The sequence below is a fragment of the Cebus imitator genome, unplaced genomic scaffold (genome assembly GCF_001604975.1).
Source record: "Cebus imitator isolate Cc_AM_T3 unplaced genomic scaffold, Cebus_imitator-1.0 Scaffold429, whole genome shotgun sequence".
NCBI classification, from domain to species: Eukaryota; Metazoa; Chordata; class Mammalia; order Primates; family Cebidae; genus Cebus; species Cebus imitator.
Window position 1 is genome coordinate 428,184 of NW_016107744.1, and position 20,361 is coordinate 448,544.

A 20,361-nucleotide genomic window follows, 5' to 3' on the forward strand; every position below is an offset into this window, starting at 1 on the left:
AAAAAAAAAAAAAAAAAAAAAAAGAATAATTAGGTAAAGGAGAATAAAGGCAGGAAACAAAATCACATCAGTTACCACATAATTTCCTTACTTTTGCCCTCAATGTATTGCTTACACTTTTCAGTTGTCTTATTTGATTTTAGTAAATAAGTTTTATTTTTTTTCTTTGAGACAGAGTCATGCTCTGTCACCTAAGCTGGAGTGCAGTGGTGCCATCATGGCTCATTCAAGCCTTGATCTTCTAGGCTCAAGTGATCTTCCCATCTCAGCCTATTGAGTGGCTGGGACCACAGGCATGGGCCACCATGCCCAGCTAATTTTTTGATTTTTTTGTTTGTTTGTTTGTTTGTTTTGGTAGAGACATGGTCTCACTATGTTGCCCAGGCTAGTCTTAAACACCTAGGCTCAAGCAATCCTCCCACTGTGGCCTCCCAAAGTGTTGGGATTACAGGCATGAACCAAGAGTCTTTTAGAGAGGCAATTTTGAATCAGCCAGTTCTTTATAAGCCTCTGTATACCAATCAAAAACTGCATCCCATTGTTTCTGAGCTACTCAGAATCCATTCTTTTCCAATATGCCCCATATATTAATAACTTTATCTAGATTAAAAAGTCCCCATTGTGGCCACTGCAACTTCAAATTATTCCTTGTAGGCACACCCATTTTTCTAGAATGCCACAAGTTTGGGGGTCTATAATTTCTAAACATAAAATGTGTTGGTGTTCCCAGCAAAGGAGTCCCAGACTCCTCAGATATTGACAACCCCATAATATCCTGTCCTTTTAAAATTCTACCTACCTGAGGCTTCCAACTAGAAACTGAGCCTAGTTCCTATTGAATACCCCGTCTAAACTTCAGGTCCCAATCTGGATTCCAGATCTATTCTGGAAACTAGTGCACTAGACTGGACCTCGTCCAGTTTCTGTCAAGCACTCAATTTGATCTCTGGGTCCAATAGGAAATAAAATGATTCAGACAAACTTAGAGAGCTCGCTGCACAAATGTGGAGCTTAAAATCTAAGAGGGACTTAACCAGGATCTCCAGAAGCAGTGAGAAAGCAGTGAGCTCCATGGACTCAACAGGTACCTTTTGTGGTTTCTTGATATAGCCAGTAGCATGGCCCAAGGGTGAGGGGCCAGGGGTGTCCTTCGAATCCCACTTCTGACGCCAAGTTGTTAAAGAAAATCTAAAGCACAGTAAAATGTTAGAGTGTATTTGAGTAAGAAGTAATTCATGAGTTGGGGAACACCAGACCAACAGAAGTTTAGCATTCCAATGCAGAACATCAGAGGCAAGCATTTATGGGGAAATGCAGAAGTAAAACAAAGAAATCTGACTGACTTGCAGTTACATAATTATCTTTGTGGGTATGCTTTGTTGGGAAGCTCCTAGTCACATAATTATATTTTAGTTGGGTGCCTATGATTGACTAGAGTTAAGTTTAATTTCTGTTTAACATAAGCATTTACCAGAAATGATCCAAATTAAGTTTAGCTTATATCTGCAGTGTGACCCCAGTCAGGTTCCACCTATATTTGCAATTTAAGCTAGATTAAGGCTACTTTTAAGGCCTAGCTGGTTTTGTTTGCTCAGAAATTTTTCAGGCCTGGTCTCTATTTTTATCTTACTTTAACATTTCTCACAACAATTGTATGAAGTGGAAACTATTATCTCTATTTCACAGATGATGCAGATGAGGGAACTGAGGTAAAAGATGTTAAATAACTTGATCAAGGTTACTCAGCCCAGAAATATCAAGGCCAGAACTCAAACTAAGGCAAAATATCTACAGAATACATACTGTTAACTATTACGCTATTAACTCTTTCAAAAGAATACCTTTGAAACCCCAAAAGAATATTAGAAAAAGAGAGATTATTAGCCTTTTCCTTACATATCGGTGTATAGTTTCACTTGTCATGGCAAGTATGTTTTACTTCTAATTCTAAGTTCATCAAATAAGATAAAATGTTCTGCTGGCACTTTGCAAAAAAGGGTATCAAGATAGTCAAAGTCATATGAAAAGATGCTCAGCAACATGAGATTTAAGGAAAATGCAAATTATAACCATAATGTGATATCACTGTACACCTGCCAAAATGACTAAAATAAAAAAGAGAGAAAGGCCAGACACAGTGGCTCATGCCTATAATCCCAGCACTTTGGGAGGCTGAGGCAGGTGGATCACAAGGTCAGGAGATCAAGACCATCCTGGCTAACATGGTGAAACTCCCCCATCTCTATTAAAAATACAAAAAATTAGCTGGGCGTGGTGGCACATGCGTGTAGCCCAGCTACTTGGGAGGCTGAGGCAGGAGAATCACTTGGACCTGGGAAGTGGAGGTTGCAGTGAGCCGAGATTGTGCCACTGCACTCCAGCCTGGGTGACAGAGCGAGACTCCATCTCAATAAAAATGGGAAATGATACCAATTTTGGTGACAACAGATGGAAACTATTGGATATGAAATAATTGATATTCTTATAGACTACTTATGGAAGTGTATAAATTGATATAACCAGTTTAAAAAACTGTTTGGCAGTATCTATTAAAGCAGACATATGCATATACCAATATGCAGCAATTCCACTCCTAGATATACACCCAACAAAAATGTATGCATATAGGTTCAATAAATCTGTTTAAGAATGTTTATAGCAGTACTGTTCATAATAGTCACAAACTGAAAACAATTCAAATGTCCATTAGCAGTTGAGTGGGTATTTAAATTGTGGTGTAATTATAAAATGAAACACTATATTGCATTAAGATAGACTAAAATATTGCTATGTGCAACATATGGATAAATCTAACAAATATAATGAGTGATGAAGCTAAACACAAAAATGCCTATAAATGATTTCGTTTATATAAAGATCAAAAACAAGCAAAACTAACATAAAGTGTTAGATGTCAGGAGAATGGTTACTTTTTGTGGGGAGCAGTGAATAGAAGAGAATGTGAGGGGGCTCCTGAGGTGATGTCAATATTCTATTTCTTGATTTGTGCTAGTTTATGAGATGTGTTCATATTGTGAAAATTCATCAGGGGCCAGGCATGGCAGCATGCTTGTAATCCCAGCACTTTGGGAGGCCAAAGTGGGAGAACTGCCTGAGCCAAGGAGTTCAAGACCAGCCTGGACAACATAGTGACACCTCACCTCTACAAAAAAAAAAAAAAATTAATTAGCCAAGGGGATGGTAGTGCAAGCCTGTGGGTCCAGCTACTTGTGAAGCTGAGGTAGGAGGATAACTTGGGCCCTGGAGGTTGAGGCCGCAGTAAGCCATGATCATGCCAATGCACTCCAGCCTGGGTGGCAGAGTGAAGCCCTGGTTGAAAAAAGAAGGAAGGAAGGAAGGAAGGAAGGAAGGAAGGAAGGAAGGAAGGAAGGAAGGAAGGAAGGAAGGAAAATTTATCAGGCTGGACACAGAATTCAGGCATTTTTCTGTATATGATATACTTCAATAAAAAATATTCTCAAGGATACCGTGTTTTGGAGTTAAAAACTGTTAAACTACCTGTAAATAATACTATTCATACTATGATAAACTGCTACTCAAGCCTGCACCTTGCCTTTTGAGGTTCACAAGAGGATTTATCTCTAGAAGTACATTTGAAAAGTGATCAATTAAAAAGCGCTGGAATGGCCACAGCCTAGATCCATTGTTATCAAAGGTATCTGGCAGAGACCTAAATGCTACTGAATCTCCCAAGACAAATTTAAAATGATTGTACTTAGAAGAAATAGGAATTGTACTGTGCTGCTAAAGAAGTAAATATTTGTCTTCAACTGTGGCAGAGATTAAAGAAAGAGCATTGATTCTTTTTTTGTTTCCTTAATTTTTTAAAATAATAACACTATAAGAAAGGGCTTCCTTGTTCACTGATTTAAATACCAAAACTATGGCTGAATTACAACATGATGAACAAAGTACCTACTTGAGTCATCTCCCTCACAACAAACCCATAGAAATGATAGGAAAGATACTTTAGAAGAAGAATAAGAAGAAAAGGAAAAGAAGAAGGGAGAAGGAGGAAAAAGAGGGGGAGAAGCAGCAGTTAGTAGCACTTGGGCATGGGGGTAGAAGGGAACCTTTCAGTGGATGAGAATCTTTGAGGAATCCCTGGGAAAGAAAGCAAATAGGATCAACTGAAGAGGGAAACGTAATTACAAGCAAATATATATATAGTTAAAGCTGAGCACAACACAAAGAGTTTGCTCCCAAGACCATTTTGTCTCAGAAGAGTTATATACTTCATGCTCTTAGAGGCCGTGTAGCCATTTGTCCAGGCTGTTACAACAAATTAGCATAAACCGGGTGGTTTAAACAACAAAAACGTGTATCTCACAGTTCTAGAGTCTGGGAAGTCCAAGATCAAGGTACCAGGAGATCCAGAGTGCTCTGGGGGTCTGCTCCCTCAGTTTTCAGTTGGCCAATTCACATTGTATTCTTAACATGGTTCCACAATGTAGTGGTTAGCATGTCTGCTTTACACACATTGTATCCTTAAATGGCAGACAGCAGAGCTCTCTCATGTCTCTTATAAGGACACTAATCTCATCATGGGGGCTCCCCTTTCATGGCCTAATTATGGCAGACAGCAGAGCTCTCTCACGTCTCTTATAAGGACACTAATCTCATCAATGGGGGCTCTCCTTTCATGACCTAATTACTTCCCAAAGGCACCATCTCCAAATATCACCACTTTAGGGATTCACAGTTTAGCATATGAATTTGGGGGAACACAAAGATTCAGTCCATAGCATGCAGTGATGTGCTGTAGTATGCTAAAGGAGAAGGGACCCATGAGGAGGGCCTATAAGAGGAAAGATATGGGTGTGGTAAGCAGGGGACAAAGGAGAACATCCTTGGTGGTCCAAAGAATCCCAGTTATTTCTATGAAGTAAGAGAAAAGGTGCCCCATGAGCATGATGAGGATGGTCATTGACGAAGAGATTTGAGGCAAGTAGTAAAAGCTGGCAGCAGTTCCCATGGGAGTAAGTTGAGCAATAGCAAAGAGCAGAATTGTGCATTGGTGTTACAAACACACAAAGACCATGAATTTATAGTCACTGATCTACACATTTGTGAGGTTTTTTATTTTCTAGTAGCACTCAGTACCCTGGGATAATAACAGAGAAGATAAATGAATCATGGTGTTTTTCCAGAGCTGAGGTTTTGCCAGGAAAGTAAAACAAAAGACAGGGGCTAAGGAGCTGAGATGTTTGTGAGATGGTGATCAACATGGCAGACAGCAGAGCTCTGTCATGTCTCTTATAAGGACACTAATCTTATCATGGGGGCTCCCCTTTCATTACCTAATTGCCTCCCAAAGGCACCATCTCCAAATATCACCACTTTAAGGAGATCAACAGCCTAGGTTTGGGGTCTAAGATGAGCTTTGATACAGGAAGTATCAAAGGACTGGAAGTTGAAATAGAGAACAACAAAGATGGAAAAATAAGAGGTAATGTCAGAATCACAAGGGTCTGCTGAATTAGATCATGAATGGCCTTGGAAGAGACATAGGGGAGTGGTAATTTAGAAACAGAAAGGATAATGCATTCTTCCAGGGAAGAGAACCACACATGTAAAGACACATGCAAAGGGAAACAGTAAGTATTTCCACGTAACTAGACCACATATTGCGTGGAGGAAAGTGGAAACCCACGTTCAGCCAGACTGTGAAGAACCTAAGGAGTTTGGGCATCATTTCCTCCCAGAGGCAGGCGTCAGAAGTTCTCAAGAGCACTGTCCTGTCTGGCAAGGGTTGGGCAGGTTGTATCCTGCACAGAGGTTCCTTCATGGGGTCTAAACTCTAGGCCAAGCTCTGCTTACCAAGCCATTCACCCTGCTTGCTCTGTAGCTGTTACCCCAGGAGGAAGAGGATATTTTCTTTAATTCTTCACCCTTCAGGAGACGAAGTTCTTTTTTTAATTTATCCACCGGAGGGGCTGCATTGCTTCTGGGGTTGCAGTGGCTCTGTGTAGATTGATGTGAGACAGACTTCTCAGGGTGACTTATCTGGCCGTGGTGTAGTAGATGACCCAGAAAGAGAAACAGTAAATGTGGAGAGCAGAACAATTTTCAGCAGGACAAGGGCCTAACCAAAGGCAGCCAAGAAGAAAGAAGAGGGGCCAGATCCAGAAGTGAACTCTGTAGTAGAATTAACCCCAGGGGGCTTATGGACGAAGGGACAGTGGGAAAGGAAAAAGTTAAAGATGACTCAGATATATTCTCTACTGTGTTCCTAGAATAAAATCTGGCCACAATTAATGTTCAACTAACATCTGTCAAATGAAAAACAACAACAACAAAAAAAAATGAGCTGCAAGTAACAAAAACATTGTCAAGGGAAAGATAGGGTCTGCTGTGATGGAACTCATAGGAACTCATAAGAATCAGTACCTTTAATCATCTTAAGCCTCCTCAATTTCAAGTGAGTTGTAGAGGTCAGAGAACTGGCCTAAAAATTTAGTTACTCCAAGCAGTGGTTTTCAGTCTTGACCAAACATTTGAATCATCTGAAAAGCTTTTAAAAATTCTAGTGCCCACAGTGGATCAATTAACTCCAAAATCCTAAGGATAAAACCCAGACATCACAACATTTTTTTTTTTAAGGCAGGGCTCACTCTGTCGCCCAGGCTGGAGTGCAGTGGTCTGCTCATGGCTGACTGCAGCCTCGACCTCCCAGGCTCAGGTGATCCTCCCACCTCAGCCTCCTAAATAGCTGGAGCTACAGGCACACACCATCACACCTGGCTATTTTTCTGTGTTTTTTGTTTTTGGGGGTTTTTTTGGACAGACAAGGTCTCCCTATGTTACCCAGGCTGGTCTCAAACTCTTGGCCTCAAGCAAACCTCCCACCTCAGCCTCCCAAAGTGCTGGGAATACAGGTGTGAGCCACTCTGTCAGTCCAGAAATCAACATTTGTTAAAGCTCCTGGGGTGGTTCCTCTATATAGCAACTTCTCTCATTGAACTTTGCAATCTCTATTCTAGATTTCTAGACATGATCAGTAACATAGCATAGATAAGAGGTGGGTCAGAGACAGGGCAGAACGGTTTAACCTATTTGACCATCTTGTCAAAACTGAAATCAATCATCCATTTTTTATGAAATCCTTTTACATAGTAACCAGTTCTTCAAAATTAATTTCTACATCTTGACAAAAGAGGAAAAACTTTAGGAAATTCATTATGTGGCTTCATTAATTTTAGGAAACTGAATCATGGGCAAGATGTGGTTTTAAAAAAGAAAGTGGCATTTTAAAATAATAAAGAGTAAATAATGCACAGGCTTGGAAATTATTTTAAGACCCCTAATTTGCTACTAAGGCTATATGTGTACCAGGGGTCAAAAAGACGAAATGCTATAGAAAAATAAAAGGAATTATTTAAAACTAATTTAAAAGTCAGAATGAAGATATTTTGCAAAAATTAGAAAGGTGCTATACCAAAAAAAGAAAGCAAAACAAAACAAAAAACCCTAGGGCATTTTCCCTAAATATTGCGCTGAAACTCAGAGACCACTTCACCTCACTGAGCCTCATTTTCCTCATCTATAACGAGCGTTCTCACCCGGGTGAGTTTCAGTCCTCTCTAGCAGCCAGACATTCTCTAATTCTATCATTGTTAAGTCAAAGACGAGCAAGCTAAAAGTAATTTAAACCTTGCCATTCTTGATAAAAAGGCAAGAGGAGCATCGCTAACCAAACAGCAGTCAAGGACCCACCACACAGATAAGAATTTCAGAGTAAAGTTTAGAAACTTTTTGTAGTCATTTAACAATTTCTGTTAAATCACACAATAAAATATTGAGCTGTGTATTTTGTATATATTTGTATTTTTATTTCACCTTTTTAGTAATCAGTTTTTATTATCATTTATAATAGTATAAGTCCATAGCAAATTAGAAAAATTAAAAATTTGGTATTTCACCATGGATAGTTTGGAGTACACTGAGGTGGAGAACCACAGTTACATTTTAATGTCAATGCAAAAGTGCACACAGAAGGGAAAAAGCAAATGCAGACAAATTAATTTTTACCTTGTCCATTTTAAATTTTATTTTAGAGGCCCATTCATTTGATCTTAGATTGTTGCTATTAAAAGTTATTTTCTGCTACAAGTTTATATAAACTGCTAGAGGCTTTTTAAGAGAAAATAACCTGTATTAGGAAACAGGTGGCAAGGGGTTGGTTTTGTAGTACTAGCTCATCGTCTAAGAGGAACCACAATATGATATGTCAGGTAGCACAGTAAAGTTATTAATTATTGTTGGAAAAGATAGGTACTTTCCTTTTTTTCTTTTTTTTTTTTTTTTGACACAGATTCACTCTTGTTGCCTAGGCTGGAGTGCAATGGCACAACCTCAGCTCACTGCAACTTCTGCCTCCTGGGTTCAAGTGATTCTCTTGCCTCAGCCTCCCGAGTAGCTGGGATTACAGATGCCCACCACCATGCCTAGCTAATTTTTGTATTTTTAGTAGAGATAGGGTCTCACCATGTTAGCCAGGCTGGTCTCAAACTCCTAACCTTGGGTGATTCACCCACCTCAGCCTCCAAAAGTGCTGGGATTATAGGCATGAGCCACCACACCCAGCCAGTTACTTTCCTTTTTAAGAAAAGAATTAAGTCACTCCCTTCTGATTGGAAACAGCTAATCATAGGATTTCAAGCTATTAACACAGACATTCTTGTTTAAAAATAAGGAAGGCTGCACAATGAGGTAATTTTCCCAAGCTTATGCAGCTAGTGGATGGGGAAGTCCAGAATCCCACCCAAGACATTCTTCTCAGGCTTGCCTGCACTTTCTCTGGTGTCCTCATTTCCTCTGCTATAAAAAATATTCAGGTGGGACCAGAGAGTAAATGCTTACATAAGCTTCACTTCCAGGTACTTGACGTAGGGTTACGAATATTAAAAATAATGTGAAGTGCTTATAAATTGCCTTAATATGTAAATGACCATGTTCTATTCAGAACTTTCTGCAGATAGACAAGATCAATGTTTGTTCTGAAGTGATTTGCACATCACACAGAAAAATATGAGAGAAAATCTGTACTTTCCACACTATCTGTCTTGATGTCGAGACTGGTTTGATCTGTGTTACCAACAGACATGCCCCCAAACCACCTTGATCCTTTCAGGAAATAAGTAGGATATCAAATTTTAAAAAGTGAATATTCCTGAGAAATATCAAGTCTTTGCAGAAATTCTATAATCACTGTGAGGAATCCAGAAACTGCACTGATCAGTTTAAAACATGGTTGTTCAGTGAACTTAATGACTGTGCCTTTTCACAGGCATATTTGCAAAAACATTGAAATTATTTATTAATTACTTGACTTCCTTATCTAGACAATGCCAGAAAAATCCAGATTTTTTTAAATATGGACAATGCAAAACTTTTTAGTCTATTTTCATGGCATTGTCTAGTTTCAGCTTAAGAACATAGCATTGGGCTTCATTATTTATTGTTCACCAAAAGATAAAATTAACAGCAATCTGGGGGGTGGTGCCATATATTAAGAAACAAACAAACAATTAATAAAATATTTTCTCTTCTTTGCTTATGACTTTTTAAAGGCAAAGGGTGAATGATTCCCCAATTCTTAGCATCATTGATATAAAGCCATTTGATAACAGAACCAAGTTATTACAAATGAAATCAACTGGTTAGGTGAAATGGATGTGTCCACTTTAATAAAAGCAATAATTCAGGTTGAAAAGAAGTTCATTATCTTTTCTCAAGACAAATGTTAACGGAGGCCTGGTCCGAGAATACAATGCCATAAGATCTGAATGTTCAGGTTTGTGCAACAAGTCACTTCTTAAGTGAACCTTCAGCGGACTACATAAAATCTGAGTTGATCTTGTAAAGAATCTGTCCAGCTGTCAGTCTTTTGGCATCTGAGATACAGAGGACATATACCCTTGATGCTGTGGGGTTATGTGAGAGACAGTAAAGACATAAGGGGGAAAAAAAACAGAATAATATGTAATTACATGGAGTTTCGCTTAAAACAAAAATTGATTGAGTTCTGCCTAAAGTGGCTTGTTGTTTCCTGTGCCAGGAACTACTGTGCAGGCCCAGCAGGAAGTGTGCTACGGAGCGGGATCACCTTACACCCTCGTTTTATGGTTCATTTCACGTATTTAATGCAATCTGAGAACCTGCAAAAGGAACATGTTAGAAGGAGGGAATAGGCCTTTTGTCTTGTTTTGTTGTGTTTTTTTTTTTTTAAGTTTCTTTGAATCAAAACATTTGTTTTTACAAGGTGCTTAAAGTCCCAAAGAAACAGGACTTCTAGAGTTGCACTGTCTTCACATTTCTCTTTGTCACACAATTTAAAGCAAGAGACAGAGTTGAGTTATGTCTAGAGTTGAGTTATGTCTGTTTCTTTTGCTGTCCTACTCATATAATTTTAAACATGAAGAGTTACAACCATCCCCATGAATGGTCTAAATCATTTTGAATTCTAAGTAAGCTCCTCCTAGGGTCTCTAATTTGACAAAGTCCATGATGTTGTGGGGAGTGTTGGAGAAAAGGAATATATTTAAGACGTAGAATAGCGATTCATTTGTCAACCAGAGGAATGAGCTTGTTTGGAAATGTGTGAACAGCTGGATTTCCTTGTGGTGGCATTGGCTACTCCTCACACGCTGTCTGCTTTCCCCTCCAGAGACCTCAGTATGAACAACATCAGTCAGCTGCTCCCGAATCCCCTGCCCCGTCTCCGCTTCCTGGAGGAGTTGTAAGTATCACCATAGTCTTGATGCATCCAGTCAACACTGGGCACATTTTTGTTTGTCTCTAATACTTACTTGTGGGAACCAGATAAAACAAGGCAGAAACCCTGTCAGCACCAACAATTTTGGAACATGAGGAAACACTTAGTTGGGAGGGGGCAAAAATAGAATTGCTTATGATTCTGGAAATCAACTTATAAAAGAGTTTACCATAAGGCTACAACCTTCTAAGGTGAGACTGAGCCAAACAAATTAAAATTTTAAAACAAAGGCTGTTTAAAAGAGCTGGATAGCTCTTTGGAAATAGTTAAGCAGCAGGATATTAAAAGTTTGAATACTGGTTCATGTTTATTAAAATTGCAAGGGAAGCTATAATCAAAACCAAAAACTGCTGCTTGGTTCAGCTTGTGACAGAAAGAATTGAGTCCACATTGCATAGCACCAAAACTTCTTGTCCGAATCACTTTTAATTACTATTTCCCTACTTTTCAATTTAGCTTCTCTCAAGGCTTCAATAGAAAAATGTGAAATCCCCAGAAGATTTAAAACTGGGCTATTTCAAGCACTAAAAATAAAAAAGGAGGTAACTAAAATTAGTTAATGATACACAGAGGAATTTTTATTAAGTCTAGTAACCACTTTTCAGAAGATGAAAAATAACTGTATAAATCAAAAATCAGCATTTAAAAATGCATTTGATTCTTTTATGCTTTTGAATGATGGGGATAAGGAGGCGATACCCCATCATAGCCCTAGTGTAGAACGTTTGGCACCGTCAGTTGATTCAGTCCTCTGACTGTTGATTAAAGGAATTATTTAGGTAATGACCTCTTTTGAAAATATTTTCTTTATAAATCCTGAAGTCAGAGACCAATCTGGGGAGTAATTTAAATTGTTGACAAACCACAGAATCCACTATGGGAGGTGGAAATAATGTTTCATCATAACCAAATTATACTATGTTAATCGTTTTCTCAAGAGAATAAGAGGATAATATTTTGAAATTTCTCCCTCTGGAGTTTTATCTATATTTATTTTTGATGGCATTATATTTTATGAAATCCTGTTGTTTTACTACTGGAATCAGTTATATATGATCAAATTGATAATGAGGGTTATAGTAGGGAATCTTAGATTTCTAGATTGTACAGCAAGTTTTTATCATTCAGGGAATGGATTTTCACTCTAGGTCCCAGGCTTTTTTTTTTTTTTTTTTTTTTTTTTTTTTTTTTTTTTTTTTTTTTTTTTTTTTTTTTTTTTTCAGGACATTTCCATTGCTAGGATTTAACTTTCATAAGAGCTGGAGCAATGTCTGTCTTGGTCATGGCTGGTACATAATAAATGATCTGCAATTTTTTAAAGAATGAACTAGTCAGAAAGCAAAATATGTAAAAGGAGCTTCTTATACATGTTAACTGCCTAAGAAAAAAGTAACAGATTTTCATTGATATTAGTCAATACTTTTAAAGGTTATTTTAAATAATTTTCAAATATAAGAATTTTTTTAATTATATCCATCTTGTTCTCCCTACCCTGCCATAATTAATATACAATAGTTAGCCCTATTTACCCCCATATTTCTAATGTATGCCCTTCCTATCCTTTTCCCTTTAATTTCCTTATAATATCCCATGGCAAAATGCTTCCCTTCTCCCCCAAAACACACCTCAACTTTAGACCACAAGCTGAATCAATAAATAATTAACTTCCCCAAGGACTTTGTTTAATAGATTTCCTCCCTCAGTGACCCAACTCATTCAAAATTACTCCTCTTTCTTCATGAGGTGAATATTAATTCTGTTCCAAGGCCAGTTTTTAAAAAGATAGTTGAAAAAAATCACAAAAAAGCAATGGTGTTTGGGGAGAGAACTACCATTTGAAAATGCTACTATTAATACTTTTCTTCATTGTCTTATTTTTATCTCTCTGAAAACTCCATCAAGTATTTTGACCATAGAATCCAGAATTTCAGAAATAGAGGAGACCCTTTAAAGACTATTCATTCCATTGCCTCGTTCTGTTCTGGAATTCCTTCTGCTAAGCTGGCTGACTTGCTGAATTTAAATTCAAGACTGCTTTTCCATATATAATTCTGTGCTGCATCTAACTGATGTCTTAAAGACATCCTTATTCATTTAACGGAAAAAGAAGTTAGTATTTATGAAACCTGGAGAAATGATCAACTCTTCTTGGTTTATTCCTTTGTTCCCAAAGCTAAATTTAGTAGTTTGGGGAGGTTCTATTTTGTTTGTTTAAAAAAAAAATCCCTTTAGCAGAACATTTTTATTATTCTGCTGATTGTTTCTATTAGATACATGCTTAAGTCTATATTCTCTCTTAGGCTATACAAACTTAAAAAAAAATAAAATAATGTAAGTGTAATACCAACAATAATAGCTTACTCTGTGCCAGTCACTGTTCAAAGTGCTTTACACACATCATTTCAGTGAATTATAACAACCCCATAAAGATAGGTATTATTATTATTCCCAGTTAACAGATAAGAAAACTTAAATACAGAAAAAGGAAGGAATGTACCCAATATAATGGAGTTGGTATGTATCAGAGCTAAGATTCAAACGTAGGTCAAAGCTAAGATTCAAACGTAGGTCAAAGCTAAGATTCAAAATGACTTTCAAAGCCATGCTTGGAAAGTGGAAGGAGGTTTGGAATTGTGCATGGTTCATTTGTGCTTTTCTTTTCTCTCATAGCACCTAGCGCAGTGATTCCACAGTAGTTTGCATAGTTGAACACTTTTAAATGCTATATAAACTGAGTTGTGTCATGACCAGTGTGTATATATGTGTCTGTGTCTGTGCATGTGTCGGGGAATGAGAAAGAAAGCGAGAGCTGCCTTCCCAGGAGGAAGAGATTGGATATTCAGGTTATTAATCTATGACTATGATATACTATCTATGAGAAAAGTATCATCAGAGTTTTTAGGTGTAGAATAGAATTTCACCAATCTAACATTGTTGAATAGGTCCAAAATAGTCTTAGATAATATTTTTTACATATAAGTACATACATTTAAGCATCATGTTTATAAAGTATATATTTTATATGAACTAATAGATGACTATCCATACAGCTAGCTAGAAATGTCAACTTTCTCTTTTTCTCTGTGTGTGTGTGTGTGTGTACGTGTAGATAGTATTATTATTATTATTCCTGGTTAACAGATAAGTTAACAGTGTCTAATTATTATGACAATTAGAACACTGTATGAAAGTGTTAAGTTTCTCATTCAGCTTATTTAGCTCATTTTATGCTTTATCTCTTTATACATTAAATAGGAAACTGCCACTGACATTATCAATAATATTAATAAAACCCTCACCATAAAACTCAATCTTTAAAAGTCACTATTAATAAAGTCACATTACCACTCTTCCCCTTAGCACTTAATTACTTGATATATCATTTCCCTCATTTAATTCCTTTAACTATGTTATAAACTGTGTAGATAGCTATGGTTCATCATTCATCCATGGCTAAGCCTTAACAAAGGTGTCATAGTTCAAAATACTGTAAGAATCAATAAAGCTCTAGAGATATCCACTGACTTAATGTTTAAAAAAGCATGTGACTCCAGATTGAATGATGAGTTGAAGAAAGTTTTTAAGAACAGTTGTCACAGAAAATTGTCTTCCTCTCTCCTTCCTGACATTGTAGAACACTGATTACCTATGCCGCAAGTCATTGACATACGCCAGTCCTGTTTTTTGGTTTCCTTTAGTTTTGTTTTGTCTTGGTTTTGTTTTTGTGACTCTACAAGGTGACCAGATACACACAGGCCAATTGTCCTTCTGGTGTCAATGTGCCCACGCATAGAGAAGAAGAGCCTTTTTCTTTCGCAAAAAAGAAAGAAAGAAAAGCACATCTAAATTAGGGAAGCTGTGCTGTGTGGAAGGAAGAGCTCAGAATCTAGATCCAGAAGTCTGGGATTCTCATCCTGGCTCTGCCATTTAATAGCTGATAATCCACTTAATAATGTTCACTAGGCCTCAAAGGAGAATGGTGGGAGCCACGCCGCCTGTCTTTTAAGGTGTTTCCAAGGATCAAATGAAAGGATGATGAAAGAATGTTGGTAAACTATATTTTGCATATTGAGTTGTATTAGTAAAATTAAAATACCTTCTAAAAGATTTTTTCCTATTTCCAGTCACTGTTCAAAGTGCTTTACACACATCATTTCAGTGAATTATAACAACCCCATAAAGGTAGATAAAATCAGATGGGCCAGATTTTGCAGGAATCTCAAGGATCCTGGACTTGAAAAACTGTTTCCAATTCTGAGGTTTAATGGATATAGGCAACGATTGAAGATAGTTCTTTATTATTTTAATAACTTGAGAAATCATTGCATTTCTCTCCAACAGTATCTCTCCACCTTCTATTTACTTAGTTCTGGGAACTTCTGTTAATGCTTGCTCTGTGGACAAATAAAAGATCCTACCCTTGGTCCATCAGAGTGTGGTAGACATGTTAGGAGCTAGTGGTAGATGGCGACTCCTGCTGGCATCTACAAGTTCCATTAAACTTAGCTTGGTAGTCTGACTAAATAGGGAGGGGGGATGAAGTGTTACCATTTAAAACTGTCCAAGTTAAAGGTCTTTATTTCCATGTAGCATTTTAAAATTTTCCCAGATTCTAGTGCTATTGGAATCAAATACTCAATTTAGAAAAGAAACATGAGAAGCTCTAGGGAGGTCTGTTTTTAAGTTACTATTGTTCCCCAGAACTGTTTGCTCATATTATGATTGGACATAAAGAATCTCTATATAAATAGTAGTTATCTATCATTTCACATGAAATTTGTAATGAGAGATACCGCTAAACTTCCTGAAAGCATAATCTGTGCTTGTTACTTCTACTTCCTCAGCATGTTACAAAATATAGTGTCTGTATAGCTGTCCTGCCTGTGCTTTTGAGATTTTTTCCCTGAGGAACAAATGAAACAATGATCAAAGAACTTTGGTAAACTATAATTCACATATTGAGTTGGGTTCGTAAAATGAAAACACCTTCACGCCCATGAATAATCTTCATGTCCCTTGGCCTTCTCACAGTGATCAGTCTCCTGTCTTCATAGATCAGGCAATTGATTATAAACACTGCCTCCTTGAAACTCAAGTGTTATTTCATGGCAGTTATTTTGTATTGGTAGTCTTCCAAATGACTATCCATCCAGCTAGATACAGACATTTAGATATCTGTCAGTGTGTGTGTGTGTGTGTGTGTGTGTGTGTGTGCGTGTGTGTGTGTATACATGTTTGCGATGTATGTCTTTTGTTATGACAATTAAGCCACTGTTTTGAAAGTGCCCTACCTCTCTGCCTCCTTTTACTCTTTAGCATTCCATTCTCCCCCACCCCCTATAAAATGTAGACATTCCTCATATTTTTCCACTTAACTTTATTGTCTCCTTTCTCTGTACTTTACTTCCTCTATTCAACACATATTTATGAAGCCACTGAGAACATAAGAGCAAATAGGACTTGCAGTGTTTGTTTCATTCATTCATTCAGCAAGCCCCTCCTCTCAGGAAGTTGTCACTTGAGTGGAGGAGACAGATAATAAGCAAGAACACAACTGCATATGATATTTGCTAATTGTGACAAGAGCAGTGAATAACACAAACACGATGTGGATAAAGAATAAATAACAAGGGTTGACAAGGAGGGAAGGTCTCTCTAAGAAGGTGATGTCTAAACTGAGATCAGAAGATGGAGGAGGCATTGGGGGCCTAGAGCTGGGATGTAGTGTTTCAGGCAGGAGAACAGTGTGAGTAGAGCCCCTAAAGTGGAAAGAACGTGTTGCGTTTGTGGATCTGCAGAAAAGTCAGTATGGCTGGAGCAGAGTAAGAGAGAGGGAAAGTGACATAGATGTAGCTGGAGAAGAAGGCAAAGACCAGATCATGCAGGACCAGTTAGGCTATGTATGGAATTCAAATAAGAGCAATGGGAAGCCATTGGAGGATTGTGTGCAGCTAGCGAACCAATAGGATTTATGAACCTAAAAGATTTCTCTGATTCCTGCATGCAAAATAGATTGGGGAATTATAGAATCCAAAGGACCCAGTAGGAGGCTACTATAGTCTGGGCAAGAAACTCATGACTTTTTCTATATATAGATGACCCCCAAATCTATATTTCCAGACCAGATCTCTTTTGCCTTTGATTACTAGACCAGTGGTTTTCAACATGTTGGTGCACTGGCACCACCTTGGTATTTATTCTTTATTTAAACTTGTTCTTTATATGACGTTGGTTTTTAGAAATACAGATTCATGTGCCCCCTACTCCAACCTGGTAAATCAGGAGCTCTGGGGATGAAACTCAGAAAGCTGCCTTCAACAAGCTCTTCAGGTGATTCTGATGCATGGTAAAGCTTGAGGACCACTACCCTAGGCTGGTAGTTTTCGAAATCTAGTGACATCTGGATCACCTGTAGTGCTTGTTAAAGCCACATATCTCTGGGCCCCACCACAGAATTTCTTCCCCAGGCTGAGGACTGGGAGGAGAAAGCCAAGAATTTGCATTTATAAGCCACTTTCAGGTGATGCCGATACTGCCAGTTTAGCTACTGCATTTTGAAAATCCCCAACTACTTAAGTGACACCTCCACCAACTACCCACCAATACATTCATGTGTCACCTGCCCAGCCTCCCACAAGCATTTTCTCCTACCCTGCCTGCTTGCCACCAGTGTTCTTATTATCCAGACTTGTGCCTGCTCTGTCAGTCCTTTTCTGTCATTTTTTTCTCTCTTACCTCCTATCTTCAGCCAATTTTCAAGTCCTAAGGCTCATAATTCCACCTTGTCTTTCCTGTTTTTTCACTCTATTTTGTCACCACCTAGTTCAGGTTCTCATTGTCTCGTCTGGGTAACTGGTTTGTTGTTTGTTTGTTTGAGACACAGTCTCATTCTGTTGCCCAGGCTGCAGTGTAGTGGCATGATGTCAGCTTACCTTCCACCTCCTGGGTTCAAGCGATTCTCCTGCCTCAGCCTCCTGAGTAGCTGGCACTCACCACCGTGCCAGGCGAATTTTTGTATTTTGGTAGAGATGGGGTTTCACCATGTTGGCCAGGCTCATCTCGAACTACTGACCTCAAGGATCCACCTGACTTGGCCTCCCAAAGTGCTGGGATTATATGTGTGAGCCACTGCATCCGGCCTGGGTACCTATTAAAATCCATTACTAATCACCTGTCCTAATTCTCTCAACAATTAATGAATTAATCATTGTTTCTGGTGATGGAGACCATGAAGGTGTTCAGGTGATCTTATAAATATTAAACAGTGAGAGCTATTTCAAAGCTTCCCATCCTTGAATATGCATTAGAATTGCCTAGAACACTTTTTAAAGCTACTAATCACCAGAGGTTACCCCCAGAGATTCTGATTTAATGGGTCTTAGTGGTGACCCAGGCATACTTTTTTTAAAGCTCTTCAGGTGGGCTAAGAATCACTAGAATATATGAAAGCATCCCAACACATGAAGACAGTCAGGGACTCATCAGTTGATTGAATATAGGGACTAAAGGGGAGGTCTAAAGATGAGAGATGACTCTGAATAGGGTTATGAAATCTGGTGTCAGGAGCCTGGGGAGGGACAGAAACAGGGAATTCAAGGGAAGAACTGATTTTGGAGGCAAGAGGATGCCAAGTTCTGGATATACTAAGTGTAAGTGGCAGCAAGACACCTAACTGGGAATGTCAATAACAATGTTGGAATGTGAGTGTGCAGCATGATGGGTCTGTTCTAGAGATAATGATTGGAGACTGGTTTACAAAGAGGTGGTGGTTGAAGGTGCTAGGTGGATAAGAACCTCGAGAGAGGGTTTATGCTCTGTGTTTCCCAATGTAGTTTTTCAACCTACAGTAAAATCACTGGAGCTGCTTATTAAAAATGCAGATTCCCAGGTCCTTCTCCTAGAATGTCTGATTCTGTGGGTCAGGATTAGGGCCTTGAGGGTCTGAAATTTGTTATGGCTTCTAAGGTGATGGCAATGCACACTAATATTTGAGTACCACTAGGCAGAGCAGAAGAGAAGAAGAGATGTGAGGACAGAAACTTGAGGAACATCTAATGGTTGGAAGATGAAAACTTAAAGAGAGCCTAGTGAGAGGAAGAAGAGAGGACCAGTCATAGCAGTAAGAGTAGTAAGATTCTGCTGAATCTGAAAGGCAGTGAGAGGAGTTTAAATAAAAAGCAATGGGCAATGGTTTTCTTACAGACAATGCCTCAGGCAATACAGCCCTGCATTTTCCTTTTTTAGGTCAGGTTGCTCCTGACTAACCTAAGCTTCATACCAACCTTCCTGTAACCAGAGTAATAATTAAAAGCCCAAATTTGGGGTCAAAATGCTATATTTGAACCAAATTCTCTTCTGTGAACTTTTCTACCTAGTGTGAGCAAATAACCTCTCTTGGGCCCATTCTGCCATCTGTAAATGGAGATGATGCCAATTGTTGAATATGATTGTTATAAATGAATAGCACCATGTTTATAAAGTACTTAATATTGTACCCTAGCATTTATGAACTGTTTGATAAATGGTAGCTACTATTTATATGCCCCAAAGCACTATATGTGGCATATTGAAAGAGCTTTAAGAAATTTCTGAATTTAAATTTGATATGTAATGAAGAAGGAATAGTCCTCAGCTGTTTCTAATCTGGTTCTATAATAACTAGCTATCTTGGAATAGTTATGCCAGATCTGAAGCAACTGCAGCAGTATGGCCAGCTGCCTTTGGAAACAAGATAATCGAATGATCAATAAATATCAGTTGAACTCCCTGCTCTGTGCATGCAATAAGAATCTTGACCTTAGGAGTCTATAATCTAATACGAGAGACTGCTTATAAAAGAGTAGAAAATGAGCCAGGCACAGTGGTGTAGTCCCAACTGTAGTCCCAGCTACTAGAGAGGCTGAGTCACGAGGATCACTTAAGCCCAAGAACTTAAAACAACAATAACAAAACAAAACAAAAAAACCTTTAAAAGAAAGGGTATAGGATAGAAATTCAACCTTTATAGGATACATCATATAGAATGTATCTTATAGGAGAGCTGACTGTTAGCTGAGATGGTTAAGGAAGATTCCATAAAGGAATTGAAATTGAACTTCTTTAGTCTGTTTAAAGAAACCACGGGGCCCTATGCACACTAAAGGATCTCCTTATTGACTTGAAAGAGTTCATTTACTCGGTCCAGTAGTGTTAGCCCTTAACAATTCTTAGCCCTTGAATCTTGAAATCTGAATATTTTTATTCTATCAAATAATGAAAGCAAAATGTACAGCTCATGAATACATAGTTTTTAAAAGGCAGCTTTTTTGCTGGATTTGACAAATTGGATATGCTTAACACAATGGCAGCCTTACTTGAGGCCTTGGCTATAACAATGAGGGAGTGGATACAGTTTTTGGAAATAGCTATTTTTCAAGGAGCATTAGGAAATATATTTTTTTCTCAAATGGGAAGAAAGTTAGTTGATGAAATGTCACAATTCTTATATCCAAGGCACTGAATTGGCTTCTGCAAATCTTACCAAAGATGAACACAAGAAGGTTAAGCTCTTATGTGTCTGATCC

At 38.2% G+C, this 20,361-nt stretch overlaps 1 protein-coding gene across 2 annotated transcripts in view; it reads left to right on the forward strand.

Moving 5' to 3' along the window:
* The window catches only part of LGR5 (leucine rich repeat containing G protein-coupled receptor 5), a 144,086-nt gene that overhangs the window by 53,761 nt on the left and 69,964 nt on the right, over positions 1-20,361 (forward strand). For both annotated transcript variants that reach the window (XM_017510073.2, XM_037731903.1), the window contains exon 2: positions 10,691-10,762. In XM_017510073.2, coding sequence (XP_017365562.1) covers positions 10,691-10,762 — 72 coding nt within the window. The remainder of the gene's footprint in view (positions 1-10,690; positions 10,763-20,361) is intronic.